The sequence below is a fragment of the Platalea leucorodia genome (genome assembly GCF_965183815.1).
Source record: "Platalea leucorodia genome assembly, chromosome: 1".
Lineage (NCBI taxonomy): Eukaryota > Metazoa > Chordata > Aves > Pelecaniformes > Threskiornithidae > Platalea > Platalea leucorodia.
Genome location: NC_138823.1, coordinates 140,241,800 through 140,257,138, shown reverse-complemented (window position 1 = coordinate 140,257,138; position 15,339 = coordinate 140,241,800). Strand labels below are relative to the sequence as shown.

At 40.3% G+C, this 15,339-nt stretch overlaps 1 protein-coding gene across 6 annotated transcripts in view; it reads left to right on the top strand.

Moving 5' to 3' along the window:
• The window catches only part of GLCCI1 (glucocorticoid induced 1), a 57,756-nt gene extending 50,106 nt beyond the window's left edge, over positions 1–7,650 (top strand). For 2 of the 6 annotated variants that reach the window (XM_082323210.1, XM_082323207.1), the window contains exons 7-8: positions 4,420–4,540; positions 5,610–7,650. In XM_082323210.1, the coding sequence (XP_082179336.1) occupies positions 4,420–4,540; positions 5,610–5,958 (470 nt within the window). In that variant the 3' untranslated portion in view covers positions 5,959–7,650. The other 4 variants (XM_082323212.1, XM_082323211.1, XM_082323209.1 and 1 more) reach the window with 3 other exon arrangements.
• Positions 7,651–15,339: the final 7,689 nt, after the last annotated feature.

The window sequence follows — 15,339 nt, the reverse complement described above, 5'->3', positions numbered from 1 at the left end:
AGTTAGTACTCAGTTATCACAGTAATTGGAATTTTCAATGGTACTTTATTGGCAGTAGTGAGTGAAGACAGTTTGAAATAGTGCATCTAACCTTCTTAATGCTTTTCAAGGGTTTTTAGCTCCTGTCTTGGATTTTTTTGAACAGCTACTTGGAGCAAAATTTATTGCTGAACTTCACAATGAGTAGATACTTATTTGTGGATTTTGGTTTTAAGAGTGGCTTTAATGCTCGGTTTGTATCAAAAGTCTGCTTTAGTAGTAGCCTATAGGTGATGGTGATTAAACAGCCAGCTTTGTAAAGTTAATATAATTGCATTTTCAAATTAGTTTAAGTAAGGTACTTAATACTGTGCTTATGAAAGATAAAAGCTTGAGCTGCTCATCACAAGTTTGTTCTTTAAGGACAAGATAGAAACTAGAAAAATGCGTAGCGGTCTTCCAAGAGAAAGTAACTTGTTCAGAGGTTGTAAAAGTATAGTCAGAAAGGCACCTTTTACTCTCAGATCATTAAGATCCCACAGGCCAGTTGTTCTGAATGTTATCTACAAAGTAGTTAAATTATAGATAAATGAGGGATATAGGTAGAAATTATAAGGGAATAGCAAGTTTTGAGAGACAGTTTATTATGTGTTGTGGATGTTAACTGCTTTATAAAACAAAACTCACCAAGTTTTTCGCACCTTCATTTTAAAGGTCTTTGGTAGAATAAAACTGTCGTGAGTTTACTGTGAGGCCTGTTAAGTTTTGAAAAATGCATTGTATAACCAAATGTAGACATTTTAAACCCAAGATATTTTTCTGTTACTTTTCTCAAGTTGAGGTTTTATTTTCCTCTCTATGGGAATAACTTGGCTTTACCATTAAAAAATGTAATTATCTGCTTTATGAATGCTCCTGAGTGTGTTGCTGAATCGGAAAGGAAGGTTAGTAGTTTGACTGAGAGACATGAGCAGTGAGAGGAGCCAGCGCTCTGTACAGACACAGCACTGCTTTACATTTCTAAAGCATCTTTTATTTCTTGTGCAAAGCTGTGCTTTGGCCTCAGGCCCTCACAGCTGCTCTTTGGACTGTATCAGCTGTTTGGTTTATATTTCTGCAAGAAGCTGCTAAATCTATTGAATTTTTCAAAATAAAGTGAAAGCTAAATTTCAGAAAAGGCGCACAATACTGCTCCGAATGGAGCAGTGATACTAAATGGTATTGATTGGAGCAGAGAGGGAAGGTATTTTAATGACGCCTGGCTTTATGATTTTGTTTTCAAATATCAGCCTGTTGCAAGATAAGTGACTGCCTTGCTGCATTAAAGCTGCTGGTTTCACTAGATCTGTTTTATGATACTCTGGTCCATGAGACTATAATTCAGAGTGCTACATAGCATACTTAGCAGCTGTGACAGAGGTAAAGTTCAAAGGCATCCTAAGGTATAAGCAGATAAAATTTGGGGGTGGGTTTGTACAAAAATAGATAGTATAACCTGTTTTTCAGGGATTTTGATTTAGGTGCTTTTGTGTAGCATTGTGTATTCCCACTGTTGCTAGCAGCCTGTTAAAAGCAACATGTTAATGAAGATGAACTTAAGATACTTTTCAACTTCTGGGCATCTGGTTCATAGCTTTTAAAATGAAAATTGTATGTGAAGTCTTTGGATACTCCTAAGAAACAAAGGTATTTTTGAACGTATCAAAACAAATCCCAAGGCTCACTGAAAAAGTTTCTTGTTTCCTTTAAGTTTTGTCACTCAAAAATTTGTTTTACAGATTCTTTTTTAGTTTGTCTCCTTTGTTGCTCTAATATATGCAAGCTAAAATTTGTGGTATTAAGTCTTCTGGTTAAAATAGTATTTTTAATGTTTAATTACCATCTTAAACATTTTCTAGATAACAGAACGTATCCATTTTGAGTATTTATGTTTAGAAATTCTGTGTAATAAGGCTCCATATTGTCTGCTATGTGGTTATGGTAACAAAACTCACTTTAAAGGTTACATCTGTTAATCTTCAATCATTGTCATCTTAATGAAATTTGATTAGTTGGCTGAAATACGCCAGCAGAGCACACCCTACTGGTGGAAGCGTGGCAGATGGCAGACGTGTCCTGTGACGTGAAGGCTCATGCATTGCAGCATCTGAAACAATAAAAAAAAAAAAAAATCTATAAATAGCACAGTTTGAGAATACACATTTGCAGTGTCATTAAGGATTAATAATGTGGCAAGTTAGAACTTAAGAGCTTACAAGATACACAAGTGGAGACTGGCTTAAGCTGTAAATACCACCTCTTACCACTTTTACTCATGGCCTAGTTTCCCAGTACCCTTCCATTCTCGCACCACTGCTGTACATGTAGAACCAACACTAAGCTTGTACATGTGAGCCTCCTAATAACCACATGTATTTTTCAAATAGTATTGCGGTGTGTGTTTGGTCAAAATGAAAAGCTAACAACTTAGCAAGCTTTAAAAGCAGGGAGGGTAAAGTGAGAAACAGAATGGTTAAATTATACAATGTACTTTTTTTTATTTGTTTAACAGCTGTCTTATATAGAAAGTTTCAGCCAGACAGGGCTAAATAAACTAAAAACTTGATTGAAAACTGAACTGGCTAGACAAGACTCTAAACCTTCCAAGAACTGACTTAACTTTGAATTCAGTTTGATTCTTTCCTTGGATGTACTTCTACGGTTTTCCACTATTTGGTGGAATGAACAGTAGCACATTTTATGTCTCAGGTTTTTTAAATAGAAACTTGGATCTTCAATTTTAAATATTAGAAGGAGGAAACAAACTGTCTGGGTTCTGTTAATGATTTCTGTGTTTGGAATGAGCTATGTGGGCCAACGGTGGAAAGATGCCAACAGGACCATCGTGCTCCCAGCTTGGCAAATATCTGTATTGTCTGTAAGCTTTTTCTGCCTTCATACAGTTAACACCTAAAATTCTGTAAATAGAAGTTCTGTGTTCACTCTACAGCAGGAACAAGCTGAATAATCAATACACTACTGAGGTTCATTTCAGCTGGGTTTTTTTGTCATATCTTTCATAGTAAATCTCCAAAGGGAAGTGTGACATTTGAGTTAATTTGTGTCTTGTTGTAAGAGGAAGCAGAGATGTTTCAAAACCTCTAATGATTAGCCTTTGTATTTGAGTCATGGTTATACAAAAGTTTATGTAGTTACTGTTTGCAAGCTGTTAAAACACAACCTTATATGCTTCAGTGAATCTAGATCATAGTGCTTGAAGCTTTGTTGGTTTTCCACTGTTGCTGAAAAGGCACACATGAACAACAGCAGAATAAAAAAAAGGTATCTGAGTTAAAAATCGTAAGGTACCTCACATCAGTGGAAAGTGAGAGCAGTTATTTCCTACCACATAAGGTGTGTTTATAATTTGGGGGATTCATTTTATTTTTTTAATTGTAAGCCCAAGCAGAGAATAGGGAGCCACTATACTAGCCTGAGATAGATAGATGTTGCTCTTTGAAAAGGTAGAAGCCACTGCAGAAAGCTAGTTTTCTCTAATTATTTTTATACCTACTTTATTTCCTTAATGCACTGAATATCATTGTGTCAAGATGTGTGTTTAAAGTGAACCCTTTCATCGTCTTAATTTTTCAAACCTTTGTGCTTCTGTCATTACCAAAGTTGAGCCTTCTCTATTTTCTGAGAAGTGGAAAGAAATCTGCCTATTGCCTTGCGTCCTAGATCCTCACACCTTCAGTTGTAAGCGTGCCTAGTAAAATATACACAGACAGCTAGAGTTATGAAGAATACCTATATCATATAGTTAGCAGTGATGAGAGAATTGAATTGTGGAAGTTTTATTTTGGATACTAAAGCAACTTCACAATTGTGAAGCAAGTAAGGTAGGACATTGTAATAATGAGGTATCAGTACCTGTGTTACAAACATGCTTTGTTTCTTTGTAGCTTCTAAACTATTCATGAGACTAATGAGGTCAATATTCCAGTGAAGAATTATGTTTTAAAATAAGATACATGCTGTATACACACATTTTCAATAGCTGTGTTTATACAGTGAGAAGGTGTATTATCATTACCACTCATAATTCTTCTGCATGTATTACGCATATTACCTTGTTCATTTATGTTTTTTGAAATACATAATAAAGAACGTATTTGTTTCCAGGATCACAGCTCTGCTTTGTTCGGATTGCAGTGTTCTGGATAAAAATATCCTCCTGTTATGTGTTGTTATATGATAGATTACTGCTGCACTGAAGCTTTTATTCAGAAGAAATGTGGTATACAAGGGTGTTAGAAATAGCCTGCAATAAAGGAAGCATTGTGGTAGAAGCAAACCGGCATAGTGGCTAAATTGTGAAAAAAGGCATCTTGTTTGGAAATCGAATTTAATTAAAAAGCACTCTCAATCTCTAGTAATATAACTGCTTTAAATTTTCAGACAGTGGGAGTAGCTCACCGTTGCCCAAGTATGCCTCATCTCCCAAACCAAACAACAGCTACATGTTCAAACGAGAGCCCCCAGAGGGATGTGAGCGAGTGAAGGTCTTTGAGGAAATGTCGTAAGTAATGCCTTTTATATCAGCTGGTATCTGCAAAGCAGTAAACCTGTTTACTGAGCCTATTCAACTGCAGATGAATAAACTATTCCAGCTGATGAGTTTTTCAGGAGCAAACTATTCTTAGAGTTTGTACAGAAGAGAAGTTGAAGTGTTCACGTTGGTTTGAAGAGGAAATGGAGTCTTTTATGCTTGAACTCTTTTTGTGCATTTATAAAAGGCAACAAAAATCCAAGCAGAAAAGATAAGGTACATTTAATTTCCTAAGCGTTTATAAACCTCTTTCCATATATTTTATTAACTTTTTAAATGTTCGTGGCTTAAAACAAAAACTCTCCTGGTCATAATTCTTTATCAGTTTCAAGCATAGGTTATGTTTTGATACGTATAAAACATATAAAGTGGAATGAAACCTATGTAAAGTGTTCATAGACAGTAGTATACTTATGGCATAGACTTTGCTCAACATTTTTGCTGAGCAAGAAATCGGAAATTAAACTCTTGGACATCATGTCTTTTTCCCCTAGACCCAGCAGTCTTTGAGCACATGGTGTCGAGGTTGCATGCTTAGCTCCTGTGGATGAAAGAATTAAGGAGGGGACGTTTCTTGCTCTAACAGCATTCATTGCCTGCTGGATGGTGAAGGAGCAATGTTGGGTTGTGGAGGAAGCCTCCAGACAAATTACGGAATGTGGGAAAGGAGAGGTCTATTTCGTGGAGGTTCTCAAAGGGATTTAATATGACTAAATGTGTTGTTGCTGCATTGTTTTTGTTAAAGAAGAATTTGTGCCATTCTAAATTACCGCGGCATTTTTTCATGTGCATATGTACTGCAGACTTTTCTTGCTGGAAGTTGCATGTTTATCCAGTAACGATCAAGTCATTTTTGTGACGGTACTATTTTTAATGCTGTGGATCAGTTAGCTGACTGCCAATATGGAAGATGTTTGCCCCTCTGTCCAATTAATCCCATTCCTTGTCATTCACATTTTAGCAACGTGTAGAACCACAAAGTTCATGACATATAAAACATCTTAGTTGGCCAGGTATATAATCTTTTTTCTTGTTGTAGGTCTCGTCAGCCTGTCTCAGCCCCTCTCTTTTCATGTCCTGACAAAAACAAGGTTAATTTCATCCCAACCGGATCAGCTTTCTGTCCTGTAAAACTTCTGGGCCCCCTCCTTCCCGCTTCAGACCTGACGCTGAAGAACTCTCCAAACTCTGGTCAAAGCACAGCTTTGAGCACCCTGACTGTTGAGCAGCTTTCGTCTCGGGTCTCTTTCTCATCTCTGTCAGATGACACCAGCACAATGGACTCTACAGAGGTCCCGGTACAGCAACCGTCCCAACAGCAGCAGCCGCTTTTGCAAGAAATTCAGACTGAAGACCATTCCTCTCCTCAGAGCTATGTGTTAATCTAGACCAAGGTGGAGCAGGCCTCTGCCCTGAAACAAGGATTGAGGAGATAATAGTTCAGATACATCTGCATGAGGTGGCAACCTTTCAGAACAACATGGAATACTTAGCAGCATTTGAAAAAAATATCTCAACGCTGTTCTTGGCAGGGACAGAATCCACATTCAGCATTTTTTGTGAGAAAGCAGTAATGCCTGCAGAATCCATATATCATTAAGCGTTTTAAGTGGAGACTATGCATTTCATAGTATGTTTGACCAGATTAGTACTGTGTCCTGTGTTCTGTTTCAAATTCTACAGTATAAATAAGCTCTATATATATATATAAAAAAAAAAAGTTGCCTGTCTGAATAGAAAATGTCTTGCTGTGTTGTGTCCTATGGAAAATACTGTACTTCAGGATTATGTTTACAATTGATCCAGGTGTTTATGTTTCTAACTTCTGTAATACACACAATGCAAAAAAAAAAAAAAAAAAAAAAAAAAATGGCCACAACAGTTGCACAGTGCCCACCCTATGGCCTAGCTTCAGGTACTTCTCTCGAAGTGTAAACTCAGGTAACTTGGAATGTATATCATATTGGATTATAAAATATTTTACAGCTACAAAGCTAAAGAGGGAACATCACTCTTTTGCCTTTCCTTATTTTATGCATTAATATATCCTCATTACATTCCACTTTCTTGGAATAAGTGCATTCAGATCCAGGTGAATGATGACCCTGGACATGGGTGAACATGAGGAGAACCAGCAAATCTGTGATGTATATCACTTTGTCATGTGCTTACAAGCAAAACAACTGTTGCATTTACTGTCATTTCAATATACGTAAAAATGTGGCATTTAAAGGTTTCAGGTGTTGCTCAGTTAATGACTGTTAAACTGTTGCAAATAAAGTGTTCAGTACTAGGCTGTACATGAGAAACATTCCACGTTGTGTGTGAGAGGATTTTGAAAGACAAGAATGTTTTTGTTCAAGGACAGAAATTCTTTCAGGTTTCACAGGGGGTCATGGGGATTTCCTCTCAAGTTTTTGTTGGCAGTTAAGGATGTGAAATGCTACTGTTACCGTCTAAAAGTCAAATTAATGTTTAGTTTCTCTTTTGGAAATGTAAATTCATTTGCTGGTTGGAAATAGGTTTTCAGATTTTGTCAAGCAGTGTTAGATGAGCAGCATTTTATTTATGTAGTGAGTAATTGTGTTTGGATTGAAGTCCAAAAGTAGCAAGTGGGTGTTCTAAGAGGGGTGGGGAAAACGATAGTTTAAGTTCATGTTACTTAATCAAAGCTTCTCCCATAACTTTCAGTTACTTAAGTTGTGTGTGTAAAAGTGTGTTTTCCCCCCTCCTTAAGTGTGAATAAAAAAAAATCCTTGTAAAATAATCCTGGTTTTGCAGGCTGGACACTTTCTCAAAATAGTACACGGCAAGAATGGGTTAGTGGTGCTCTTCTGTTGTACTGGAACAAGAGGAGCATTGCTTTCAGAGATAATTTCCTGTGATACAAAGAGGACCCCAAAGGCAAAATAAACTTGATGTTCTTGCTCTGTTGCTTTCAGCTCAGTGGAACTACATTTATGCTATCTGCTCCTAAGAGAATAAGGTTCACCTTTTCCAGGAATTGAAGAGATTAGTAGCCTGCAGCTACTGAGCATTTAAACTTGCTCTATTATGTTTTTTTCCTCTTTTGAAGATGAGATTGGAGGGGGGTGAGAGTGAGCCACCAATAACTACTCACTAAATATGTGCTTTCTTTGGAGATAAAACATCATTACCTTTTTATTACTGAGGTTTTGTTAATACCATGTTACAAGGTGGAATTTGCAGCCTATAAAACAGTCACTGTTTTTTGACTCCCCTTGCAGAAAATATAGAAGGAGAGAGAGATCTGTCTCTAACCATTTTCATGTGAAAAACCTTGAAACACAACAGCCATCTTTAACCCTACTAATCTCAGGCCTAGGTGAAAACACTATATATTTTATAGACTGAAGATAAAGGGGAGAAAATACTCATGATGTAAGTATCAATTCCTTTTAATATTTTTCTTTCTAGATTAACATTGCAGTATGATGACCTTTTTATGCTCTGGTTACGTCCAGATAAGAAATCGTAGTCTGTTATTGGTGTTAGGTTACCGGGGGTATGATGAGTGGTTTTTAGATCAGTGATGAACTCTGTACAACATTTGCAATGCCATTACATTGTTCTTTTTATTTTTTTCCACGAGAAACTAAATATTAATTAAATTGCACATTTGTTCTTGGCAGATTTGAAGGTTTCGAACCAAATGTGTTAAAGCTTATGCTTTGCCATGTAAATTTCCCAGCAGTTGTTTATCTCAATTGTATTCTACATCCAGCTGTAGAAATTTGTCAAATATTGTTTAAAGTTTTGTACATAGTTGTACTGTTATTTCTAGCCACTGTGCTGAACAGTATTCAAGTTATCACATAATATTGCTTTACACAAGGAAATGTGTGGCTTTTGTTTTGTATTTTTTTGGTATAGAAGGTCCTGTGTCTTATTTAAATAAAAATTATAGTTAAAAAAAAAAAAAAAGTGGTGGGGGGGACACACAAAAGCAGTGGTTCATTTATTTGTTTTGGAAACTGTGTATGAATCACCATAGAATGAGATTAAAGTTTAATATTGTTCCAAGTTTACATGTAGAATAATGTCAACCATGTATCTTTATGACTAGTGTGCTATGTCTTCAACTATAAGATAAACTCTTATCTATTGATTTTTGCATAACACTGTTCTAGGGAGGAAAAAAATCTAAAAATAGCTGAATGCTTAAATACGCTTTAAAAATAGCGTATTTTATTTCTGCATATGATGAGGGGTTTTTTTTCTCTTCAGAGCATAGAAAAAAATTAGTTAAGCGTTATTGGAAACTGTGTATCCACTGCTGTGTTTGTGGTATGGCTAATTTCAAGTTATCTGTTGAAAATTATGAAAGCCATTAGATGTTTCACTATGTGAAACTAAACTAAACCCCTGAAGGATGTGGTATAAATCTACTGACAGTCTTGGTTTCTTGTTGTTTTGTATGAGTCAAATGATTGTCATTTGACTTGCAGAATAATTCTTTCCAGATGGGGGGTGAGGGGGAGGGAGGAAGAAAGAAGAATAATATTTAAATACATGTAAATCCTCCAAAGTCAGTGTTTACTGAAGAGCACTATGGCAATAGCCAGCAAGAATGGTTTAATGCTTATTGTCAGTAAGTGGAAATTTAACTTTTCAGCATCCCAAAGATTACAAGGTTTTGATGTGACTATGTTAAAAACATTAACTTAAAGTGCTGAAAGTCTGGAGCCTCAAAGGATGATGTATCCCACCCTGCTATGAAAATGCCTGATGTCCTTCAGTCAGGAATGGCTTGGCTTCAGCCATTTCATCATCAGCTTGTAGGGCTTGCTGGGAAAAGCTTTGTGACTGCCCTGTCCTTTAAATGGATTTGGCTGCAGCAGTTTTGGGCTGTCCTTGTGTGGGAGGGCGTTCTCTTCTCAAGAGTTTGACAAAAGCATGTAGGTTGCCCTGAAAAGATGTGGTGCAGCTTGTACCGTGGGTAACTTTTTCACCATCCCTGGGAACCTAGGCCTCGCCTGGTTAGTTACGGTTGTGGTAATGTGCCGCTTCCACATAAGCCACACTTCGAAGTTGTGTGCTTGGTGTAATTCGCTGCTTCTGTCTTCCTCAAAGCCAAGCCAAGCAGTCCGAAAAGTGCTGAGAGTAGAGAGCTAATGAAATAGTTTTGCCTTGTGCCCCTGCTTTGTAACTAAAAGGTCTTCCTCATTTTGAATGTTGCATTTTCTAGCAATTCATGGCTCTAGAAATGGACTCTTCAGAGACTGGAGGACTGTGTAAGGGGAGCCCTTGGCTACATATGCTGAGGGTAGGGGGCAACAGATAGTGACCCGCTTTGCTTTAGGAAGCAGGGTGCTGTCAGGGAAATGATTTATGGCTTCCTGAGAAACCAGCTCTTGGGAAGGGCCAGATATTGGCCCAAGGGTAGAGCCTCGGTATCTTCACAGTATTTAAACATAAGCCTGGAGTAATACAGAATAAACACAAGAAATTGAATGGACTAGCCATGTTGACTGATGTCGCACTTGCAGACGAAGACCACTGAGGCTTAGCAAACTAGCTCCTGGCCTTCTTCCATGGTAATGGATTGATACCTTCATCTGTTACTTGAGGTAAAATCCAAGCAGCTTGAAGATGACAGATGACTAGTAGAAGTCTAAATCAATTACTGTTGTAAGACAGCCTGGCTTGCTTTGCAAAATACAGCCATGCAAACACAAATTTGAAGCTACACAATTGGGAGGAAATAACCATAGTTCCTGCAATGTGTTTCCAGACCCTAAATGCAAGGAAAAAGTGAGTGAAAGCTGGGAAAGTACATCTGTTACTGGGATGTACACGTACAGCCATTCATACTTGGTGCTTGGCTGAAGGAAGCTGTTTGATCAAAGATTGTCATGCAGTTAAAATATGTATATCTTGTCTCCGTTTGCATTAGTGTAACGGGTCCTGGAAAACTATCTAGTTCAGGAGAGACTGTAAAAGGCTGGAGAAGGCTCAGGGAAGAGCTATAGGAATGAGTGAGGTACTGGAAAAAACACAGCAAGGTTTTGTAGGAGCTCAACATGTTTCACTTAACAGTTGAGGAGTGACTTCATTCCAGTTAGTAAATACCTACATAGGAAATACTTAGTAATGAGCTACTTAAATTTAACAGACATGGAATACTAAACTCAAGGAGTAAGAAAATTAAGCTATATGAATTGACACTAGAAATGTGGATTTATTTTAGCACTAAAGGTAATTAGGTGCTGGGACAACTTGCAAAGGTGGATTTTTTTCAAGAACTGATATGTTTAAAATGAGATGATTTTACAAAGGATGTGCTCAAAGAAGGTGTTTTTATAAGCCTTACTAACTCAGGATTATTTAAGGCTTTTTACATTTCAGTTGACTTTAAAGAGGTAGGTTTTTTTTTTAACTACCTTCAGCGTTCTTGCCTCACTAAAAAAAGTAGCATGCTGCAATATTTTTAACTAGGGAATTAACACTTTTTTTTTTTTTTTTTTTTTTTTAACTGTCTGGAATAGCTCTTTGAAGATAATTTCTGGCTTCTGAAAATTTCTGGTTTGTGTCACACATGAATGAAGTCTCTAGTAAAGCAGAAGCGGTTGAGTAGCTTTATAGTTGTTTTGATTTTGGTCACCTCCTCAATAGCACTGTAATTCTGGGGAGATGGCAAGCAACTGGAGAGTAGGCAGTGTCTTTTTGGAGTGCAACAGGTCACAGAAAGTGTGTGTCACTCAAGTGGGGTCGATTGATAGGAAAACGCTGATCGAGAAGGTAGAGTGTTTCTTCAGTAAAGACCACAGTGGAAGCGAGTGAACATGCAAGTTAAACTGCTAATTCAATTGACAAGAAGAAAGACTAGCAATCAGATGAAGCTGGATAGAGAGATGACCCCTTTTTTAAGAAGAACTTGAAATTTTATCTTGGGTTGTAACAAGTTCTGATGTTAAATTGGCTGCCTTGAGCTGTAGCCTGGAAGCTCAGATGCAGAGGAGCTGGAAGCGTGTGAGAAGAGGAACTTGCATAATCTCTTCCCCACCCCCCCCACCCCCACCCCCACCCCCCCCCGAATTAGAGACTGAGCTTGTTAACACAGCACAATTAAGCTAATAACTGTGCCTGTAGAAAAACAAGTTCTGGAGTTTTTAAAATTTTTTTTTTGTGAACGTGCATAGTGAAGTGTGTCGTTAAACTTTGCAGTGATTTGTACAGCTGTTGGTTGAGAAATAGGGTTTGCTCAGGGCAATGTATGTTTAGTAATACCCATGGTAATCTATTTCTTGTACCCTTGTTTTTACTTTTACTTCTCAAAATACACTGTAAGTAAATAGCGTTATCTAAATCCAGACTGCTAGGCATAGTGGTCATGTTAACTAATTCTGGGTGTCTAACTGCTTACTGCAGGAGGAGATGAGATCTGAGAGCTCTTGAGATTTTTGTGGAAGGAGGTTCTTTCTCCAAGGAGAAGCAAGCTGAAAGAAACTAGACTCCCTGTTAAGGTTTGGTGCCAAAAGGCTGGGTGATGCAATTACTCCTTTCTGGTTTCTATTCGGATAAGAATTTCAAGTCCTGCCCTATCTCTATGGTACAGAGGTTTCTGAGGGAGTAACAGCCTCCCTTTCCATAAGACTGGTGGTATCTTTGGGCTTGGTACATTGGGAAGGAAGAACTCATTCTTGTGAAAAATTGTGAAAAAGGGTGTTGCCTTTGGAAACTAAACATTGTTTATAGGAAATAGAGAAAAAAAAAATGCTTGACCCTGCTTTTGTGATTCCTTTGGATTCTAATTCATTGTACCTCCTGAGAACACTGAAAAACATTCAGCATTTCGGTGTCAGTTGCTGAAAAAATAAGTTACCGGTGTAGCCTTATGTCTCTATGACAGTACAGAGATGGTACCGTACTACAGGCTTTCATTGCGTGGTTTTATTTTGGATGGGGCATGTGTGTGTATTTTAACGATTGCCACCTCATTCAGGGGCTCTCGTTCATGAAATGAAGTTGGGTACAATGGCGGATGTGTTTTCTGTTGTAGCGAAGAATGCCAAGGAGACAGTTTAGAGGCTTTCTGAATTCAGAAAGCTGCTTCCCTCTAGGGAGGACTTTCTGTTCTGCCCCTCTTCTGGAGGGGACTACTGAACCTGTGGGGGCAGGGGGCAGATGAAGATGATGGTAGTAGGTCTTTCACTTTCTAAGCAATGGGAAAGCAAAGGCAGCCTAGGCCCTACCTGTACCTGATTTGGAGGGTAACCTTGTATGTGCATGTTTGTATGTACAGGATGTTCTTGGAGTTAGGAGGACAGTGGATGCCGTAATACTCTAGAGGAGTGTTAGCCTGGATAAATGTCATTCGTTCTCCAAATCAGGCCATCTACAGATTGCAATCTGTCTCTTTGGTGGCACCCTAACTGAAAGGCTGTTGAATGCAGCACTGTAGCATGATTTGTTTATGTATCCAGTAAGCGAGAAAATGTATTTACTAGACTGGACAACAAACTAGACACTCGGGAAAAAACTTGTTTGGGAATCCTGTGAGTAGTTCAGTGTGGGGCACCCCAGCAGCCTGGGGCCTTTGGTACTTGCATAGGTCCCTGTGGTGCCTGTGGAAATGCACCGAGGGAAACTAAATGTCTAAAGATTTATGTGCCTTCAGGATTAGGGACTGTTGAATACAGTTGTAAGAATATTCTGGATGTGGGAAGTCAATTTGTAGATATAATCCTTTTGATCAAAAATGTCGTAATTGTCATAAATGTCAGCTGGAGCAGGTTGCTCAGGCAGTGTCCGGTCAGGTTTGGCGTATCTCCAGGGACAGAGACTCCATGACCTCCCTGGGCAACCTGTTCCAGTGTTTGACCACACTCACAGTAAAAAAAGTAACTTGGTACGTTTAAATGGAATTTCCTGGATTTGAGTTTGTGCCCATTGTCTCTGGGCACCACTGAGAAAAGTCTGGCTCCATTTTTTTTGACACCAATCCCGCACCTCCCATTTCACATATTGATCCACACGGATAAGATTCCCCCCTGAGCCTTCTACAATGCTGAGTAGAGAGGAAGGATTGAGCTTGAGCAAGTGATCCTTGAGAATCAACCAGGTGTCTTGGACTCCTTTCCCGGGCTGTATCACATGGGATTTTTCCAAGCAGGTCCCTGAAGGGGCTGAAGCCCGCTCTCATAAAGCCCACAGTTGTGATCCTGCTTTTTGCTTTTTCCCCTTCCTCTCCGGATCCTAAACTTCACCATCTTGTGGTAACTTCAGCCAAGGCTGCCCCCAGCCTTCATGTTTCTGACCAGTTCTTTGTAGGCAGGAGATGTAGCTGAGCATCTCCCCTCACCAGCTCCTTGACTGACTGTGTCAGGAGGTTATGAAGGTACTGCAGAAACCTCCTGGATTGCTTGTCTCCTGCTGGGTTGTCCCTCCAGCAGATCTCTGGGTGGTTCAAGGCCCCCAGGGAACTGGGCCTGTGAATGTGAGGTGTCTGCCAGTTGTCTGAAGAAGGCCTCATCTACTCCCTTGTGATCAGGTGGTCTGTAGCAGACACTCAGCACAATGTTGCCTGTGTTGGTCTGCCCTCTAATCCTGACCCATGAGCTCTCAGCTGGGTCACCACAGATCCCAAGGCCATCCCAAGGCATCCGTGCCTTCCCAGTACTCTCCCGCATAAAGCTACCCCTCCTCACCATCCTGGCCAGTCCTACCTAAAGAGCCCCTACCCAGCCACGGCAGTGCTCCAGTTGTGTGAGCCGTCCCACCACAATTCTGTGATCCCAGTGAGGTCGTAGCCCTGCGACTGCAGGCAGGCCTCTCATTCCTCCTGTTGCTCCCCAGGCTGTGGGCGTTAGCTCACAGCCCCGTCGGGGACACCCTGATCTCCCAGAAGTGCTAGGAGAGCTCCCCACAGGGCTGTTGTCTGGGCGCTTTGCTTATTTGGGCTCACCTGGGGTGAGCCCCTATTTTGTTGCTCTCTGAGGTCTATTTTCACCGCATCACCCTGCACACTTTGTTTGCCAAACATTTGTCACTTGATGATGGGTCCGTGGGCCGGAGGAGCCTTGGCAGTCTCTCCATAGATCCAAGTCCCCAGCGAGCTGCAGACCTCCCGAGATGACGGGGCGGGCTGGCAGCGGGGAGCTGCCCGCTGCTGTCAGTTGCTGCTGCCTCCTCGTGCGGCTGCACGGCTCAGGCGCGGCAGGCGCGGGGGCTCTGTGGGACACAGCTCCCAGCTCTCCGCCTGCTACCAGGGCACAGGCCCTGGTCTGTAGATGCAGATCTGCAGGTGGAGCAGGAGCCGTCCTCCTGGTGCCAGCAGTCACCCGCTCCCAGCCTTTGCCATCGTGGGAGTCTCTATTTCCCAACCCAGTAAGCACAGGCTCTGCCTGCCCCTCCTGCCTGGCAGACTCCTTGCCGCTGTCTCTGATGGCTGGGAGAGGTTTCCTCATTCTCCTTGCAAACCAAGAGGATGTGACCTGGTCTCCTGCAGCCTTCAGGACGTAAGGCAGGCAGCATCACGGTGTTGTTTCGGGCTCTGGCAGCAAGCTGGGGATGGGAACCATCATGAGCCCATGAGTCACAGGAAGACTGGCCCCAAGCTACTTGATGCTGTCATGGGTCAGGTGTTTTGTGTTTTGTGGTTTTTCTATATGCCCTGGTGCAGAAACTTAAGCACCTTGATGGAGATTTTGTCGATGCTGATGGTGCGTACATTGGATTAAGTCTTCCCTGCGGAGAGGCACTTGCTTCATTTTGGCAGTCCTCCCTGCAGAAAGGAACTTGTTTTG